The sequence below is a fragment of the Heliangelus exortis genome, chromosome 13, assembly GCF_036169615.1.
Source record: "Heliangelus exortis chromosome 13, bHelExo1.hap1, whole genome shotgun sequence".
Taxonomy (NCBI): Eukaryota; Metazoa; Chordata; class Aves; order Apodiformes; family Trochilidae; genus Heliangelus; species Heliangelus exortis.
Genome location: NC_092434.1, coordinates 9,173,831 through 9,188,992, shown reverse-complemented (window position 1 = coordinate 9,188,992; position 15,162 = coordinate 9,173,831). Strand labels below are relative to the sequence as shown.

At 36.7% G+C, this 15,162-nt stretch overlaps 1 protein-coding gene across 2 annotated transcripts in view; it reads right to left on the bottom strand.

Moving 5' to 3' along the window:
• LOC139802040 (neural-cadherin-like) overlaps positions 1 to 15,162 on the bottom strand; it is a 56,498-nt gene that overhangs the window by 39,656 nt on the left and 1,680 nt on the right. For both annotated transcript variants that reach the window (XM_071756783.1, XM_071756784.1), the window contains exons 2-4: positions 3,015 to 3,212; positions 1,976 to 2,201; positions 177 to 381 (exon numbers count right to left, since the gene is read on the bottom strand). In XM_071756783.1, coding sequence (XP_071612884.1) covers positions 177 to 381; positions 1,976 to 2,201; positions 3,015 to 3,212 — 629 coding nt within the window. The remainder of the gene's footprint in view (positions 1 to 176; positions 382 to 1,975; positions 2,202 to 3,014; positions 3,213 to 15,162) is intronic.

Sequence of the window (15,162 nt, the reverse complement as noted above, 5' to 3'; positions counted from 1 at the left end):
CTCTAAGAGTACCTAAACCAGCCTTCAACATGCACTCATTAGGCAGAAAGACTATTAAAATGGACAGCAGAATAAACAGCATGAGCTGAGGAGACAGGAGCCTCTAGTGAATCTGTACAGAAATCTAGAAAGACTGAAGGAAAAATGGAAATACACACAGACTGGTAGACACCTACCTCAGCTGCACTACTGAATTTTTCTTCATTTTCCTCTGCTCTGACCAAAAGAAGATACTGGTGTTGATCACTCTCATAATCCACACCCCGAGTTAAACTGATGCCTCCTGTTGCCCGATCAATCCTGAACAGACCACTAGGATTAGTTATTAAACTGTAGCTCAGGGGTTTCTTTTGATATGATACAGCTGTGACAGTAAGAAAGCTGTATTGGAAAAAACAAACAAACAAACAAAAAAAGGACCTTTAATCACATAATACAAATAGTAAAAAATGTGACAAAAATTATTCATATCAAAATTACAGTCCAATCCTGTATGTCTGATCAGATCAGTATTCACTGAAGTCAGTGATAGCTGTACCTAAATACCAAATTTAAATGTTTTGTTATTCAGTAGTTCTATTATCTTGAGGTTAAACACATAAAGATAGAATTCTTGAAAGCAGAACATAGTATGGATTAAAAGCACAGGATCTTATTTTTGCTCCAACTGAATTTGCCTACTCTTTTTTCTACAATAGCGATGGTTTTCAGGCAGAAAACTAAAAGATAAAGTAAAATGCAAAAGATTTATTTTAAGACCAACACAATATATTTGCTGCTTCAGTCATCCAATCCTAAAGCTTCAACAGGTAACTGCAGAAGGGTAAAAGGCAGTCACAAACAGCTTGCATGTTACAAGTCATGCAGGACATACACTTTTAGCTCTTGACTGGCTTTTTCTTTTTTTCTACTGAAGTCCGATGTGTTTAAAGTCTTCAAGTCAGAAAGCCACTTGCAGTATGAAGTAAAGGAATACATTTAAAATAAATCTTCTTTAAACCTCTTAAAAATAATACTAGTTCCTCAAGTGTCTGCTGCCTTATCAAGCAGGTTTCTTAAGAAAAATAGTTCCATCTCCCAGGAGAACACTCCAAGAGGACGATCCAGTGACAGCTACAATCAAAAAGAGAGTTTGTCCAAACATCTTTTATCCCTTTGCATTCCCATGCTGCTGTCCTCTGACTTCCCTCAGGTGCAATACTAAAACAGTGGAAAAGGTTGCTCTAGGTCATTATCTCACTTTACTCTTTTTCTGCAGTTCCCTGTGATGTGGTTTCACAGTCAGTTTCAGCCAGCATCAAGACCATGTTCTGCCAACAGGAATTATTCTGTTGTCCTTCTGACTCCCTACCCTGGATGCATGTTCATGCCACCTCTCCTCTCCTGTCAGAACTAAGTCACAGGGCCATGCTGTGAGCACAGTCAACAATCCAACTGAAATTTCCTTTTTTAATTTTTTTTTTTTGGTCTTTCATCAGCATGCCCCTGAAGCTAGGTATTAGCATTAGTGGCAGACCAAGGGAAGAGAAAGATTTGGTAATACTCCTCTGTTCAGCAGCTGTCTTAAATCAGTCTATAATTGTGAAAGTCCAAATCCAGAAATCCATGCATGACAGCAACTTTCTTTTCCTATATACTTGCATAATTGGTCCCATTTAAATATCAGGACTCTAGGATTCTAAATGGATTTTCATTACAATTCCTGATCAACACATAAAAGGAAACTACTTTCACTGGGCACATTGTTTATATTCACACAAAGATAATAATAACCTCATGCAATACCACCTTTCTGTACTAAAGGGTGACTAAAAAATCCATTCCGTATCTTGATCACTTCTATTAAGATATCTGAATTGCTACCCACAGTATTTTTGTATGATTCACTAACAATACTGAGGCACTGAGGAGATCAAACAGAAATTAAACCAGGAACAAAAGATTTTTAACTGCATTATTTTTAACTGTTACTTACGATTTTCCCTGTGGTGTATTTTCAGGAACATAAACCAAGTATGATGTCTTGGTGAACTGTGGTGGTCGGAATCCAGCAATTACAGAAACAGAGGCTGGAGACCCTCTACTTCCAAGTTTATCTGCTGCTAGTACAGTCAATAAATACTCCTTGTCCCTCACCAATGGCAAACCTGTTGTTTTAATCCAGCCAGCGTCCTTCTCAACTTCAAATCTGTCTTCACCACCTAAAAAGAACAGATCCACAAACTGCTGTCATCAAGCACATTTTTACTTGATTAAAATTAAGATGACAATACAGTATCAATTCTGGTTGGTTGTGGCTTAGAACCAGTGTTCACATAAAATTTCTAAAGTTGTGAAGCTTGGAAACAAGTAACTACATTAATTATATGTTTCTAAGTTACATTTTACCTCTTTGGGCAATTATCACTCTTCTTTATCCTCCAATACTTTGCTTTTGTTTGATCTTAAATATCTCTTACCAGAAAATACACTGCTGAGTCCTGTCCAAGAGGAACAACTTCACCTTTGCAGTGGTACAGCTAATCCCCTTCTGCTTAGACACAATTTTATTTCAAGAGTCCCACAAAGAAAATTATTAATGAGTCCATACTAACTTTGCAAAACTAAGGCACAACCCAGATCCTTAAAAAATTGTTAGAAATTAACTAGGATCTCCTGCAAGGGAAAAGGAACATTAACCCTTTCTGCACAACAAGCCCTGCTCGAAGACTGCCCCATCTCATAATGGGCAGACCAGCAGAAAGGTGCTGACTGAGGAGCAATGACTCCTCCTGTCCCCATCATACCCTGGAGGACAAGCTGGGGAGGAACCCAATTCCATAGGGAGAACACACTTCAAATCTGGCAAATCTGTCTGTAATCTCAATAAACATTGATTTTTCTCACACAAAAGCTGAAGGCTTATGAACTATTTGCAGTAGGAAAGGCAGATCTTTCACTAACAAAACTAACAGACAAAAAAAAGTCACAATAGTGAAGCAAAATACTCAAGAAATTAGAGGGTTAAAATTTACCTTCCAAGAGGAAATATTCTACTGCTCCACAGATCCCTTCATCTGCATCCACAGCAAGCAGTTTGTACACTTCAGTACCTCCTGCAGCTTCAGGGGAAACCACAGCCAAAAACGGGAAGGGCTCCATGGCCCATTCAGGTACATTGTCATTAACATCTGTCACAGTAAGGGACAAGTGCACCAAGTACCAATCCTTTCCTAGTGGTCACAGAAAAATGAAGAAATACAATTACTTAATCGCACTCAGAGTAACAGAAATATGCAACAAATCCTGAGTGTGTATTGTCTGCAGTGTTGCTGGCATGTAATAATAAAAAAAACAACCCAAAAAGCCCCATGGATTAGGGCAAAACCAAGCAGCACAAATAGCGCTGAGCTGTAAGACTGAAGCCACCCATGATACATTCTATGAATGCCTCTTTTTAGGACAGAACACACATTCTTAAATAATAAAAATTTACATACATGTTTTCTGAAAGGTTACTTCTTCCTGAAGAAAAAAGCTATCAAGAAATATTTTATGCAATCAGTACAGCAACTCTGAATTTTGAAAATTAAGTATTTGTTGCCAAAAAATTCTAACAAATCTATCCAAACTTGTCAGAGAGTTCACTGAAATCATAATAAGGTTTTCACTTCTTTTAAGGATTAAATGCTGGTTTTTATTTCAGTATTTATTTTTTATTTTTCATACACGAAAACATATCTACACACATACACATTTATTTTCAAAATAGCTTTACAGGAACTGAAACAACATGCAAAGAAGAACAGCTAAAATTATCGATTTTAATTTTAATCCAGTGAATACTACAAGGAACTTAGTTTTTAGGACTCTAAGTATAAAGTGTTGCCAAAATGTCTGATCATGTAAACAGTTTTATCTTGCTAAGAAGAAACATTCTCTGACAAAGATATGCCACTTCAGCTGAGCAGCTGTACTCTCTCTACTTCTTACTTGCAACACTATATCCCTCTCCGAAAACATCCGTGTTCCATCTAAAACCTTACTTTTTTCTGATGTATGCATTGATTGTTATCCCTCCACTTCCACAGCAATGCTAATGTCTTTCACATATCTCCTGCAAGCTTCAGCTTTTCATAATTAGGAACCTCTGTCTGACGGCAAGTGGCACATCTAGTACACCCTATCATAATCTGCAATCTATAAACAACCAGTAAGTAGATTGTGGTAAAGAAAACTCTTTGGTGCTGTGATTAACAAAGCCAAATATAAGTTCCTTAGTTTGGATTCCTGAGACTTAATCCATCATGACCTTTGGGCACTTTCTGTTCTTATCCAGAAAACTCTCTTAATAGAACAATCAGCATACACCCAAGATAATCACTGAGTTTTTATTAAATCACTGAGTTACTTAAAAAAACTGCACTAATTCATCTGAGTTTTAGAACTGTAACTGTGAGTACATTGGTTTTTTGTTGTTTTTTTTTTTCCTTTGAAGAGAAACAGAAAGTGTATTGACAAACTTGTTAAATGCGAACTAATTTACTTGTAATTATATCCTGTACTCAGAACCCAATTTTCCAGGTAATACAATATTAGCTTAAGATACCACATATGAAAAAACAGTGGCTACAACACAGCCAAAGTTCTAATTCATTAAACAGTAAATCACAGAAACCATTAGTTTCCTGAAAAAAAGAACTTTAAAAATGCTTTGCACCATCATAGCATCGATACATACAACACATGTTCTTACATTTTCATGGAAAAATTACCAATTACCATGTACATCTAGGTCCTACAAAGTCTTCTCAGCTCTGAGACAAATTTTGTGACACAGCCAGAAGTGTTGTTAGGCCCTACAAAAGACAAGTGACACTGAGGTGCACCTACTCCACTGTTCTCATAGTCACCCAGGTGTAATTCCCTTCGACATGTAGGCACACCCTGTGAAAGCAGCTGCATGTTTTCTCTGTGTAGCACAAAAGAAGTCAGACAGAGTACCAAAAAACATTAAAAAGCACAATGTAAAGAGCAGGAGCAGCAGCAGCATGGATATTATTTCTCCCTACCATACTAAATAGAATCAGATGTGTTTCAAAGGAACGTATTCAGACTGCCAGAATGTGCATTCCAAAAGCCCCTGGGCAGCCAGTCCGAGACACCTGATGAAACTGCAGAGGAGAGAACTTGTTAGTTCTGAGCTGAGTCTGAGGTTGGAACACACTATGGAGACCAGAAACACAGTAAGCTCTAAATAAGAGGTGCCAAATGAGATCAGTGTCTGCCTGAATGCTCCAAAGATTTTAATTAAAAGGTTATCCAAAACAACTAAGTGCACTAGTGTCAAAATTTCCTGTCTCTTCTCAGAAGAACAGATATTGTGGAAGCTGTCACAAGTTTGTTTGTAAATACTATCAGCTTAGTAGCTGGGCATACTGCAGACTTAAAATAGCAAGCACTAAATTAGCAGCTGAGTTAAGAACTGCTGAAAATCTGCCTCTATAATAGCAAGATCTACTGAGGATCTGAATGCCCCATTGAATGCCAGATTACTCTGCCAGGAGTAGAAAGGTTACTGATTTTTGTGTCTCTCCAGTCTGGAAATCAATATCCTAATCAACCCATGAACTCATTCTGTTTGAAGTTCTGCTCAAGTTCTGAATATACATGCATTCCTCTATCAAAAAGTAAGTCACAATCAAAGAATACCTGATTTTTATTGAATAAGTAGTAATAAACCTGGATACAAATTCCACTCTTGTCACCTATTGATTGTCAGATCACTGAATGTTAATATGCTGCTACCTAGTACATAATATTAACTCAGAAATACCACTTGTAAGGAAATTGTGGAAAACTGCATCAGGACCAAGATTAATTCCCACATGCCCTATCAGATTTTATTAATCAAAAACTAAAAGATCTTGGACATGTTCCTCCAGGTACTTGTGTTTTAATAGTTAAGAGACCTTAATGTCATATGAAATCTTGGGAAGATCAAAGCTTTCATCAGGATGTTGGTTACCTCTGACACATCTGAATACTCTGCAGAATTTTATTAGGATCACAGCAATGCACACATTGAAGAGACAGCCATAAGTGCCTCTCTTGACCAATATGCACATCCACTGCATATAACCTTATGGATCCTATTGGTATGTTATCTTCTTCCATCAGCACAGGCAATCTATTCACAAGCAAAAATATTGAATACATCATCATGATTTTGTTTTCAAATACAGGCAGTCTGGAGGAAAATAACTAAGTTTTCCCTAGACTCTGTACCATCTATCAAAACAGAAACACCAAGCAGAACTGCACACCTCTGCATAGAGACCTACAAATGTGACCTGACAACTTGTAGAAACATCATCAGGGTGTCCAATGAAACATAATCAGACAAGAACTTGCCAGAGGACAAAGAGTGTGATGAAGAGACCAACATGGACAATAATGTGTAGTATATGTATGTCTAGCAAGACAACAATTAAAAATTTAAAAGTTTATATTCATGCATACAATTTTTTAAAGCATAACTCCACATTCTAATGAGAACAGCAAGTTTTTCTTTTGTGGTAATTATCATTACATATACACTACAAAATGCAGTCTCTTATTTTTAACTGACATAGCTGCTTGCCTACAGAATAGCTGTTTTCCTACAGAATGGAACTTAAACCAGACTGTTAACTAGTTTTTAATAATGTAAAACTTATTTTCTCTCCTATTTATGAAAATGATTTATGCTTCTAGACAGTGGAAGGATGGAAATTCTAGAAACCAACATCTCTTGATAGTTAAGGCATCTCAATGCCTCTTTCCATCAAAACACCTCCACACATATATCTGCCAGATATATGAAGTACACAGGTATGTCAGTATATTAATAGGAGTAGTAAATTATTTTGTATCTACAGTCATATATTATGATTAGTAGTAGTTTATTAGTAGTATACAAGTAGTACATGTGCAGTAAGATAGCTACATTATGGAGAATTAATAAGTTACAATTCCACTCAAAATCTTTAAAAAACAGCTTAAAACTGGTAATCCTCTGTGGATTTGGGTTAAGTCCTACAGTCAGGTTCTACTTAAATTATCTGTTCGGAATACCAGACCCCGACAAGAAATGGAGATACCTTCCATCTATATTCCAACTACATTCAATGATTCCAGTCAACATACTAATGAGATACTAAGTCAGGAATTTGACACAGGTTTAATTATACCTAAATATTTTTTAAACTGTTTCATAATACACAACCAGTTAGAATTTCCTCAATATTAAACTCTAGACACTAGGCTTTCAAGCCAGGCACACTGTAGATATCTTAGACAATGCCACCCATTTTAAAAAATCCTACCATAAGAATAGTTCTGCTAATTACACTGTTGGCATAAATGCAGATTTGGCATTTGACTGATTTTCTACCCTAGCTTCAGACAGTAGAAAAGTTTAAATTGCTTTCTTATAGATACTGAGCATCAAGAGATAAAACTTAAAATTCTTGATGCATATAGACATGGCAGTAACATAACATCAGAATATTTATATTAAAAATTAGTATTTTTAAAAGTCATACAGAAAATAATACTCCATACTGTAAAGGGTATATCGTCGTTATATTTGGTCAGAAAGTGTTTTTTCCTCTTCTCTTATTTTTCTCTATTATGGAAGCTAGTGAGAACAGCTTTTATAAGCAGATTGCCACTTACTTACCCTTTGCTGTATCAAAACTAAGCCATCTCTACAGCTCTCTCTTCAGTTCATATAAAAAATTAAAACTAAAATGATAAACTCTAGTCCAGAGGTTTTTCTGACTTGAGCTGCTTAATTCCCTATTAAAGTCAATTCGTGTATCATCAAAATCCTTCTTAGGGCAGCTCATCCTGAAGTCTGCTTTTTCTCTGATATTCCCTCCAGTTGGAATTACTTCATTTTAACTTAATATTACTGGCAAAAGCTGCAGTACTGAAATTCATTCCCTATCACAAAAATCAATCTTCATAATCCACTGCTGAAATGTATCACAGGTATCCATATATAATTGCTTATTTTTCACACCTCTCTGTGGTTGAAAACTGATAAACAGAAGGATTTATTATACTTCCTCACTCTGAATTCCAGCTACATTAGATAAAGTATTACATTAGGTTGCCCAAGTCTCTGCTCACAGGAAACATGATATGCCATGACTTACAATTTTCATCCCTTGGAAAAAAAATACATAAGCAAAAAATTAACTGACTTCCTAGGAAGTTATACCATAGCAAAAATGCCCTTTAAAATCAGCAATAAGTAACTTAAAAATATATCAGAAAAAGAATCTCTAAAACATCTTTCTTTAGGTCTGCCTCTAGACAAACTTCTAGATCCATGTAACTCACAAAATCAGTCCACTGCCAAATATACTCTTTGTAAGAATTACACATCAACATAACCTAACTGTTGGTTTCCATAGCAGAAGCATTTCAAAGAATGTCACAGTTTCCCTACATAATATCCCTAGTTGTTAAACATTCATCATTTTATATTAGACTGTTCTTAGCACTACACCTGTTCTACCTCTCAATAGATGTGAAAAACATAGGTCACCCCAGCTACCTGAATAAACTGATTCAGTAAAATCAGAATTACTGCACCACCAATAACATTCTTTCAAGTCCACAATGCCCAAGCCATAATCAGACAGGATCTGTGCAGTATCTAAACCCTTTCTCTTTTAAGAAAAAATTCACTTTTTTGAAAAGAAGTCAGTTCTCCAAGCAAAAGCATGACAGTGTTATTCAAATGCCCTTCAGAAAGCAGCAGTGCAGATCAAGGACAGTGTCTGCTGTTTTATTTCTAGGTTCCTTCCTCTAACTCTCCAGGACCAAATGGAGTAACGCATTAAACACAATTGTTAACACTGAGAAGCTTCAATAAAGGCAGAGTTAAATATATAGGGAAAAAATTAAATTCTAAATTAACTATTCCAAGTTAGAAATTTGATCTTTGGTGAGACACAGCCACACAAGTATTATAAAATAAACTATTGTTATTTCAAAAAACAAAAAACCCAAACAAACAAAAATCAAATAAAAAACCCCAAACAACCACACAATGGGAAACTATGCAGACTGGGCTACATGCTTTGTTCAAAAATCTTGGGAAAATTTCTGATAAATTACAATGGGTGTCACAAGGTTATTAAATAATTAGTAATTTTTCATGTCAAATTTAAGACACATCGTGGGACTTAGCATTTAGAAGAAACAGAAAGCCCTCTCAAACTTCTGAACCTCTGGGAGAGCCCAAGTTAAAGGCTTGCCAAAATTGGAGAATATACTGAAAATTTCAAGAAGCAACCAAATACCTTGATCAGATAATGGTTCCTTTATTCTTTATGTTCTTCACTAGTTTTTTTATGGTTTTACCAAATCCAGGCTTATCTGAAAAAACTCTTTTGTTGTGTTCACCATTAATTTTCCAGGAAATAGTTTCCACACGAAATCACATGAACTAGTTCCTCCAACCAAAGGTGAAGTATAAAGATTTGTTGACTTGCACAAAAATACTGCAAAATAATAAACCCTGTGATTTCATACAGCAACTGGAAAAAACAATATCCCCTCACCTACCTTTATTGTTACAAGGGTGTCAGGAAGGAGGAGAGGGTTTTAATACTTAAACATTCAGTTAACAACTCCTGAATGTTATGCTGGTTAAACCAAGCCTTGAAAATCAGGCATGCTGAAATACTTTGATTGCAGTTTCAAATACTGTATGCTGGAGTTTCCTCTAAATCCATCTCTTTTCACCATGTCAAATCATAAAAGATGCTGTCAATCTGTGGAATCTGATGCATTCTCAGACTTCTGATTTAATTAGGATTACATGACTGTCTTTTCTCTCAAAAAATATGATGGATATTTCTTTAAGATGAGACTTGAAAATAAAATCCTTGTACTTGTTAAAAATGCAGGCTTCTCTGCATCAGTGTAATTAATAAAACTGACAATGCCAGACCTTCTGGTTTGAAACATCTGACAATATGGAATATGTACTTGACTGAACATGTCTCTACAGATGAGAATAACTATTATACATTCCTTGAACATGCTGAGGGAAAAGGTATTATATTATTATGAATAAGCAATAATGAGTGTGAAGCTAGGTTGGCTCCTGGCATTTTTAGGTCACTTCAGTTTATTTTTGAAAGGAGATTAGGAGTGTGTTAAAAATCTCACAAGCCTTTAGGTCATTATCACCATTAAATTCTGATCTACAACTACCTCAACACTAAGTATTAAAGTTAGAATTTGTCGTTTTGTTTTTAAGTTGTTCCAACTTCTAAGACTTTTACCTTCAATAGACAAATGTTTTTGACAACTCTGGCTTTTGTTATTTTCTTGGGTTACTTCAAGTGGAACATCTTGCATTTCTTTGAGAGGACATTGCTGTGCTGAGGAGGTTTTGCAAATTAAACACTGAACTATTTTAACACCTCACTCTTTAACATGCCTCCATATAAAATAGCTATGGACTTAAAGTTTGGGAAGATACATTCCCACAAATAAAAATCTTAATATCCTACTTAAGCCGCTGTAATAAAAGCTACTGGTTATTGTACCCATTCCTACTCCATATCCTTCATAAAATAGGACAACTACACCAGAACATTTCTCTACTGTCATTTCTGAAAATTCCTGCAGTATATGATGGGCCATTTTCTTGTACTTTCAGTCTTTCATAAAACTTTCACCTCATTCATAAAACATAAGCTTTCTAAAGAGATACCTTTGATGGGCTCAAGTTGTGGACAGCCCATATTCCCATCTAATATCTTTTTTTGCAGATAGAATAATAACAGTAGCCTCACCAACACAACCTGCTGTACTTCTTTCTATCATTCAAAAAGTGGACTTTATATCTGAAACAATATAAAAGGAAACCATCTTCAAAATACTGAATTTTTCTCCTTTTACACCAGAATACTTTGAATTAAAAGGCAAAATTACTCTAGGTTCTCAGTCTCTCTTTTATTCTGAAACCTAAACTCAAACCAAGAAGATTTAAAGAAACTCAGTCTATGAATTTGGACATGCTATTTCTAAGAATAACTGAAAAGAGAGAGTTTGGGAAAAAAATAAATAAAACAATTTCGTACTCAAATAATATCTGAGGTAATTGCCGTGTCAGTCAGGAAATCAGTTTCCAACTGGAGATGTTACAAACCAGCTTTGAGAAGGATCCTATCCATGTGTTCTGTGACTTACTATTATCAGATTAACAAATTCTGCGGAAATTTAGTCAGATCTTAAAAATAAAAAAATAAACAAATGAATGAATAAATAAATAAATGAGGTGCTTATTTCTCTTGCAACTTATTTCTCTTTATTCAGCTTAAACTCAGATTGATGTGTAACTGTTAACATGAATGTAATAAATAAAAGGGGTAATAAGAATTGTAAAAGACCACCCCAGAAGCTACTTAGTTCCTAGGGACAATCTACAAAGAGCCAATACAGCTAGTAAGGCACTAGGGCCTCAGACAAAACTAAAACAGATGATCCTTGGCTTCCAAGCATGAAAACCTTCAAGATTTAAAACACACATATGACTAAAAATTACTTCCTCCACACTATCTGTCATTTAAACAGGAGAAATACACAAAATATAAGTGACTGCTGTTCACTATTTGGAAGGGCATGTCAAACATCACCCTTAGTAAATCCTCTGGAAAGAAAAAATGAATGACAGAGGATTACAAAGCTAATGCCCATGGATGAAGTAAGGTCAGAGGAGCTGAGACAACAGAGGATTAGAGACAAGATCTTTCTTGCACTTCCCCCCAAGCATTAATGGAATAATAATGGCTCCTTCTCAAATTAAATGCTAGCTCTATGTTAAAATATTCTGTATTAAAATCTAGGAAATTTTACCTTCTGTTCACTGGGGAAAGAACTTAAAATATTATAACGCTTTTGTGAAGACTAAATAAAACGCATCCCAAGAAATTAAATAGGATAAAATCTGAAGAAAATGTGAGCATAACCATTCCTTCTGTCCAGGCAAGGTTATCTGAATATAACCCAAGGCTGAGTGACAGGGGGGGTCACTAAACAAATTTGCTCATCCAGGACCATGTACCAAAAAACATGCTCATGAGGTTAAGTCCTGAAGTTTTGGAATTCTGTTTAGCATTTCGTTATTCAACCTAATGTAAATGTTTTTCCTGGTGTTTCTCTTTGGTTTGGGCTTGTGAATTCTTTTATTTTGGCCAATATTTTTGTAAATTATGAAAAAATGTAAATATTTTGGGGGAAGTACTTCAAATGAGTAGTTGCAGCTCTCAAGATTCAATTTTCTGCCCAATGTCCAAACAGGCCAATTTAAGCTCTTGAGGTAGTCAGGGCACAGACAGTATTTTTATAGAACTGCACACATGCTGACGTTGCAGAATTTCATTGTCAAGTAGCAACAAGAACAACCTGCTCTGCAAGGTAAAGTGAAATGGGAATGAAGAGTGACAGCAAGACAGGAAGAGACCTCACTGTCACTGAGCAAGAAAAGCAGAGCAGGTCCTAAGATAAAAATCTGGTTTATCCAATAGCCCAGTGGTCACCACACAAATAGTGATGAGGTGGATCTCAGATCAAGTGGGAAGCCAACAGCCAGATGCACAGCCAGGCACACTCCCTGGGGAGCTCAGGAAAGGACCTGAACTCAAGTGCATCTCCTGAGATGTGGGGCAGAGGCCACAGCAAGGTTTGTGACATGTAACTGTCTGATCCAAGGTTAGCCAGCTGCATGCTGCCAGAGCTGACCCTGGACACGGAAAAAAACACAGCTAAACCCAGGGAGCAGAGCTGCAGGACCTGTGACTGTGCTCCATGACCTGACAGCCAGGTCTGCCCCAATCTGAAAGGTGACATCCTACCAATCTGTGACAACTATCGGGATCTGTGATCTCTGCTTCTTAAAACTGACTTTAGCCTCGTTTTAAACCTTCCTTATAAGAATTAATGTGAGGAACTCACCTGAAATTACCTCTTCTCTTTTCACCCACACCATAGAAAAGGCACTTTGCAGTATAGGTCCAGATTACCCATTACCATGCTTTCCAGTGACTACTGCTTCCAGAAAACATATAAACTAAGTCAAAACTATAGCTACAAACTAGCAAATGACCACAAAAAAATACACAGTAGAACTAGGAACATAATTTCATCTACAGATTGCAATTAATTTTATTGTGATGGTACACAAAATAATTAATTTTAAAAATACCAAGCAAATAATGGATTTTTTTTTTTGCATCTATGTTAAATAAGCAAACAAACAAATAAATAAAATTTAAGGCCAAAATATGTCAAATCAAAAATTATCTACAGCACATATCTGCACTGGTAATGGCAACAATAGTAACAGTGATTTGTCCACATTACTGCAATGAATCTTAGAGCTTAACTGCAGCTTTGCCAAGAACCCAAACATGCATGCAAAGCATTGTTCATACTGCAAATACTGCTCAAATCTGCCCCCAATGCAGGGAAATGCACACCAGCAGCAAGCCTATGTTCACACCATATGGTTCTGCAATTAAATACTCCACATAGTGAGGACAGAATCCACTACACTGGTAGTTATTTCCACTCCCAAGTGGAGTCAGCAAGGCTAGCTTGTGCCTTCAACAAACTGCAACTCAGAGAAAACCCTTCTTCTATGAACATGTAGAAAATTATCTGCATGTTGTGATGCTAAAGATCTGGCTGCATCTGGAACATTATTTATTTCAATGGAACACCAGCCCTGGACACACTGCCATGTTGACTATCCAGGACAGAACTGAGAGGAAGCAAACAGAAAATAATTTAAAATTCTATTTCAGCTGTCAGCTCTGCTCGCCATCTTTCTCCCTCTTCTATCCCATCCTTTTTGGTATCTTTTTTACATTACTGAGCTTTGGATTGTGCATAACAAAGGATACATAACTTTCTAAATCAATTTCAAATACCTATGTATCTTAACTCCTATAAAAGGAGAACATAAACCTAAGAGTTTTAAAGGTGCCATTATCAACATTTATTCTTGTTCAGATTTTTTTATTTTTTAACTGGGTTAGCAAGTATTGCTTCAAACAAAAAATCTCTGGCATGACAGTGACAACCTCTGTTCCAGGCAATCTCAGACTTCGATATTCAGACTAGGGAAGAGAAAAAAACATCAAAAAGGTGAGACTAGCAGTAACCAGGGGAAAGGTTAGCTGCCACTTTTCTGAAAACATTTTCTTGATCCTGACAGAGGCAGCTGTGTCACCAACAAAGGGCTGAAACTTGAGCTACATGACAGAGTGGGTGAACATCCCAGAAACATATTCAGATTGACCTGGCAGGTTTTGTCACTGCCTCAGAGTAATGACAGTGACTTTGCCATGTAGTCTTGCTAAGGATTCAGTAGGAAAGACAGGACAGGACACAGGAAACATCTGTATGCTGGAAATTGGTTTATCAGCCTCCTGGTTAGCAGCAAAAGCTCAAGCTGGAACACAGCATGAAGCCAGTACCAGTGACTGACACCAGTATGCTGCAGACAGGCACGACATTAAAAAAGTGAGAACAGGAGAAAGATCTGAGAGTTGGTCCTCGGGATCCGAGTGTAATGAGTTGATCTAGCCCTCTTCCCCGGGTAAGTACCCATGCCACTGAAACTGCCAGCACTAATTGGAACCCTGCAGGCATTCTCAGGGATTTAACAGACACCAAGGAAGAAGCTGTCTGACTCCCATGGGCTGCCCCTCAGTCAGAAAACAGAAGAGATGAAGGAAAGGAATAGTGTGGGAAGCTTTCCCTTTCTCCTGCCTGCCCTGTTCATGGCTAACAGAAGTTACTGTAAGCAGGTGCACTGCTGAGAAGTTAATAGTTTTCACAAGCACTAGAAGTCATATCATACAAAAGCCTGTGAATTATGACAATTGAAATCATAACCGTAACACTTTCATGGTGTCCATTGGCCTCCTCAGATTTCTTTAAAAAGAGATGTCCACAAAGGCACCAATCTTGCAAAACCTCACATCATGCTTGCGAGTGGAACATACTTAACTTCAATAACGACTCAGTGACTTCAGCTGCGTGCTTCTAGTTAAGCACCTGCAACGACCAGAGCTCTGGGAAGCATTTTAGTAGGAAAAAAAAAAA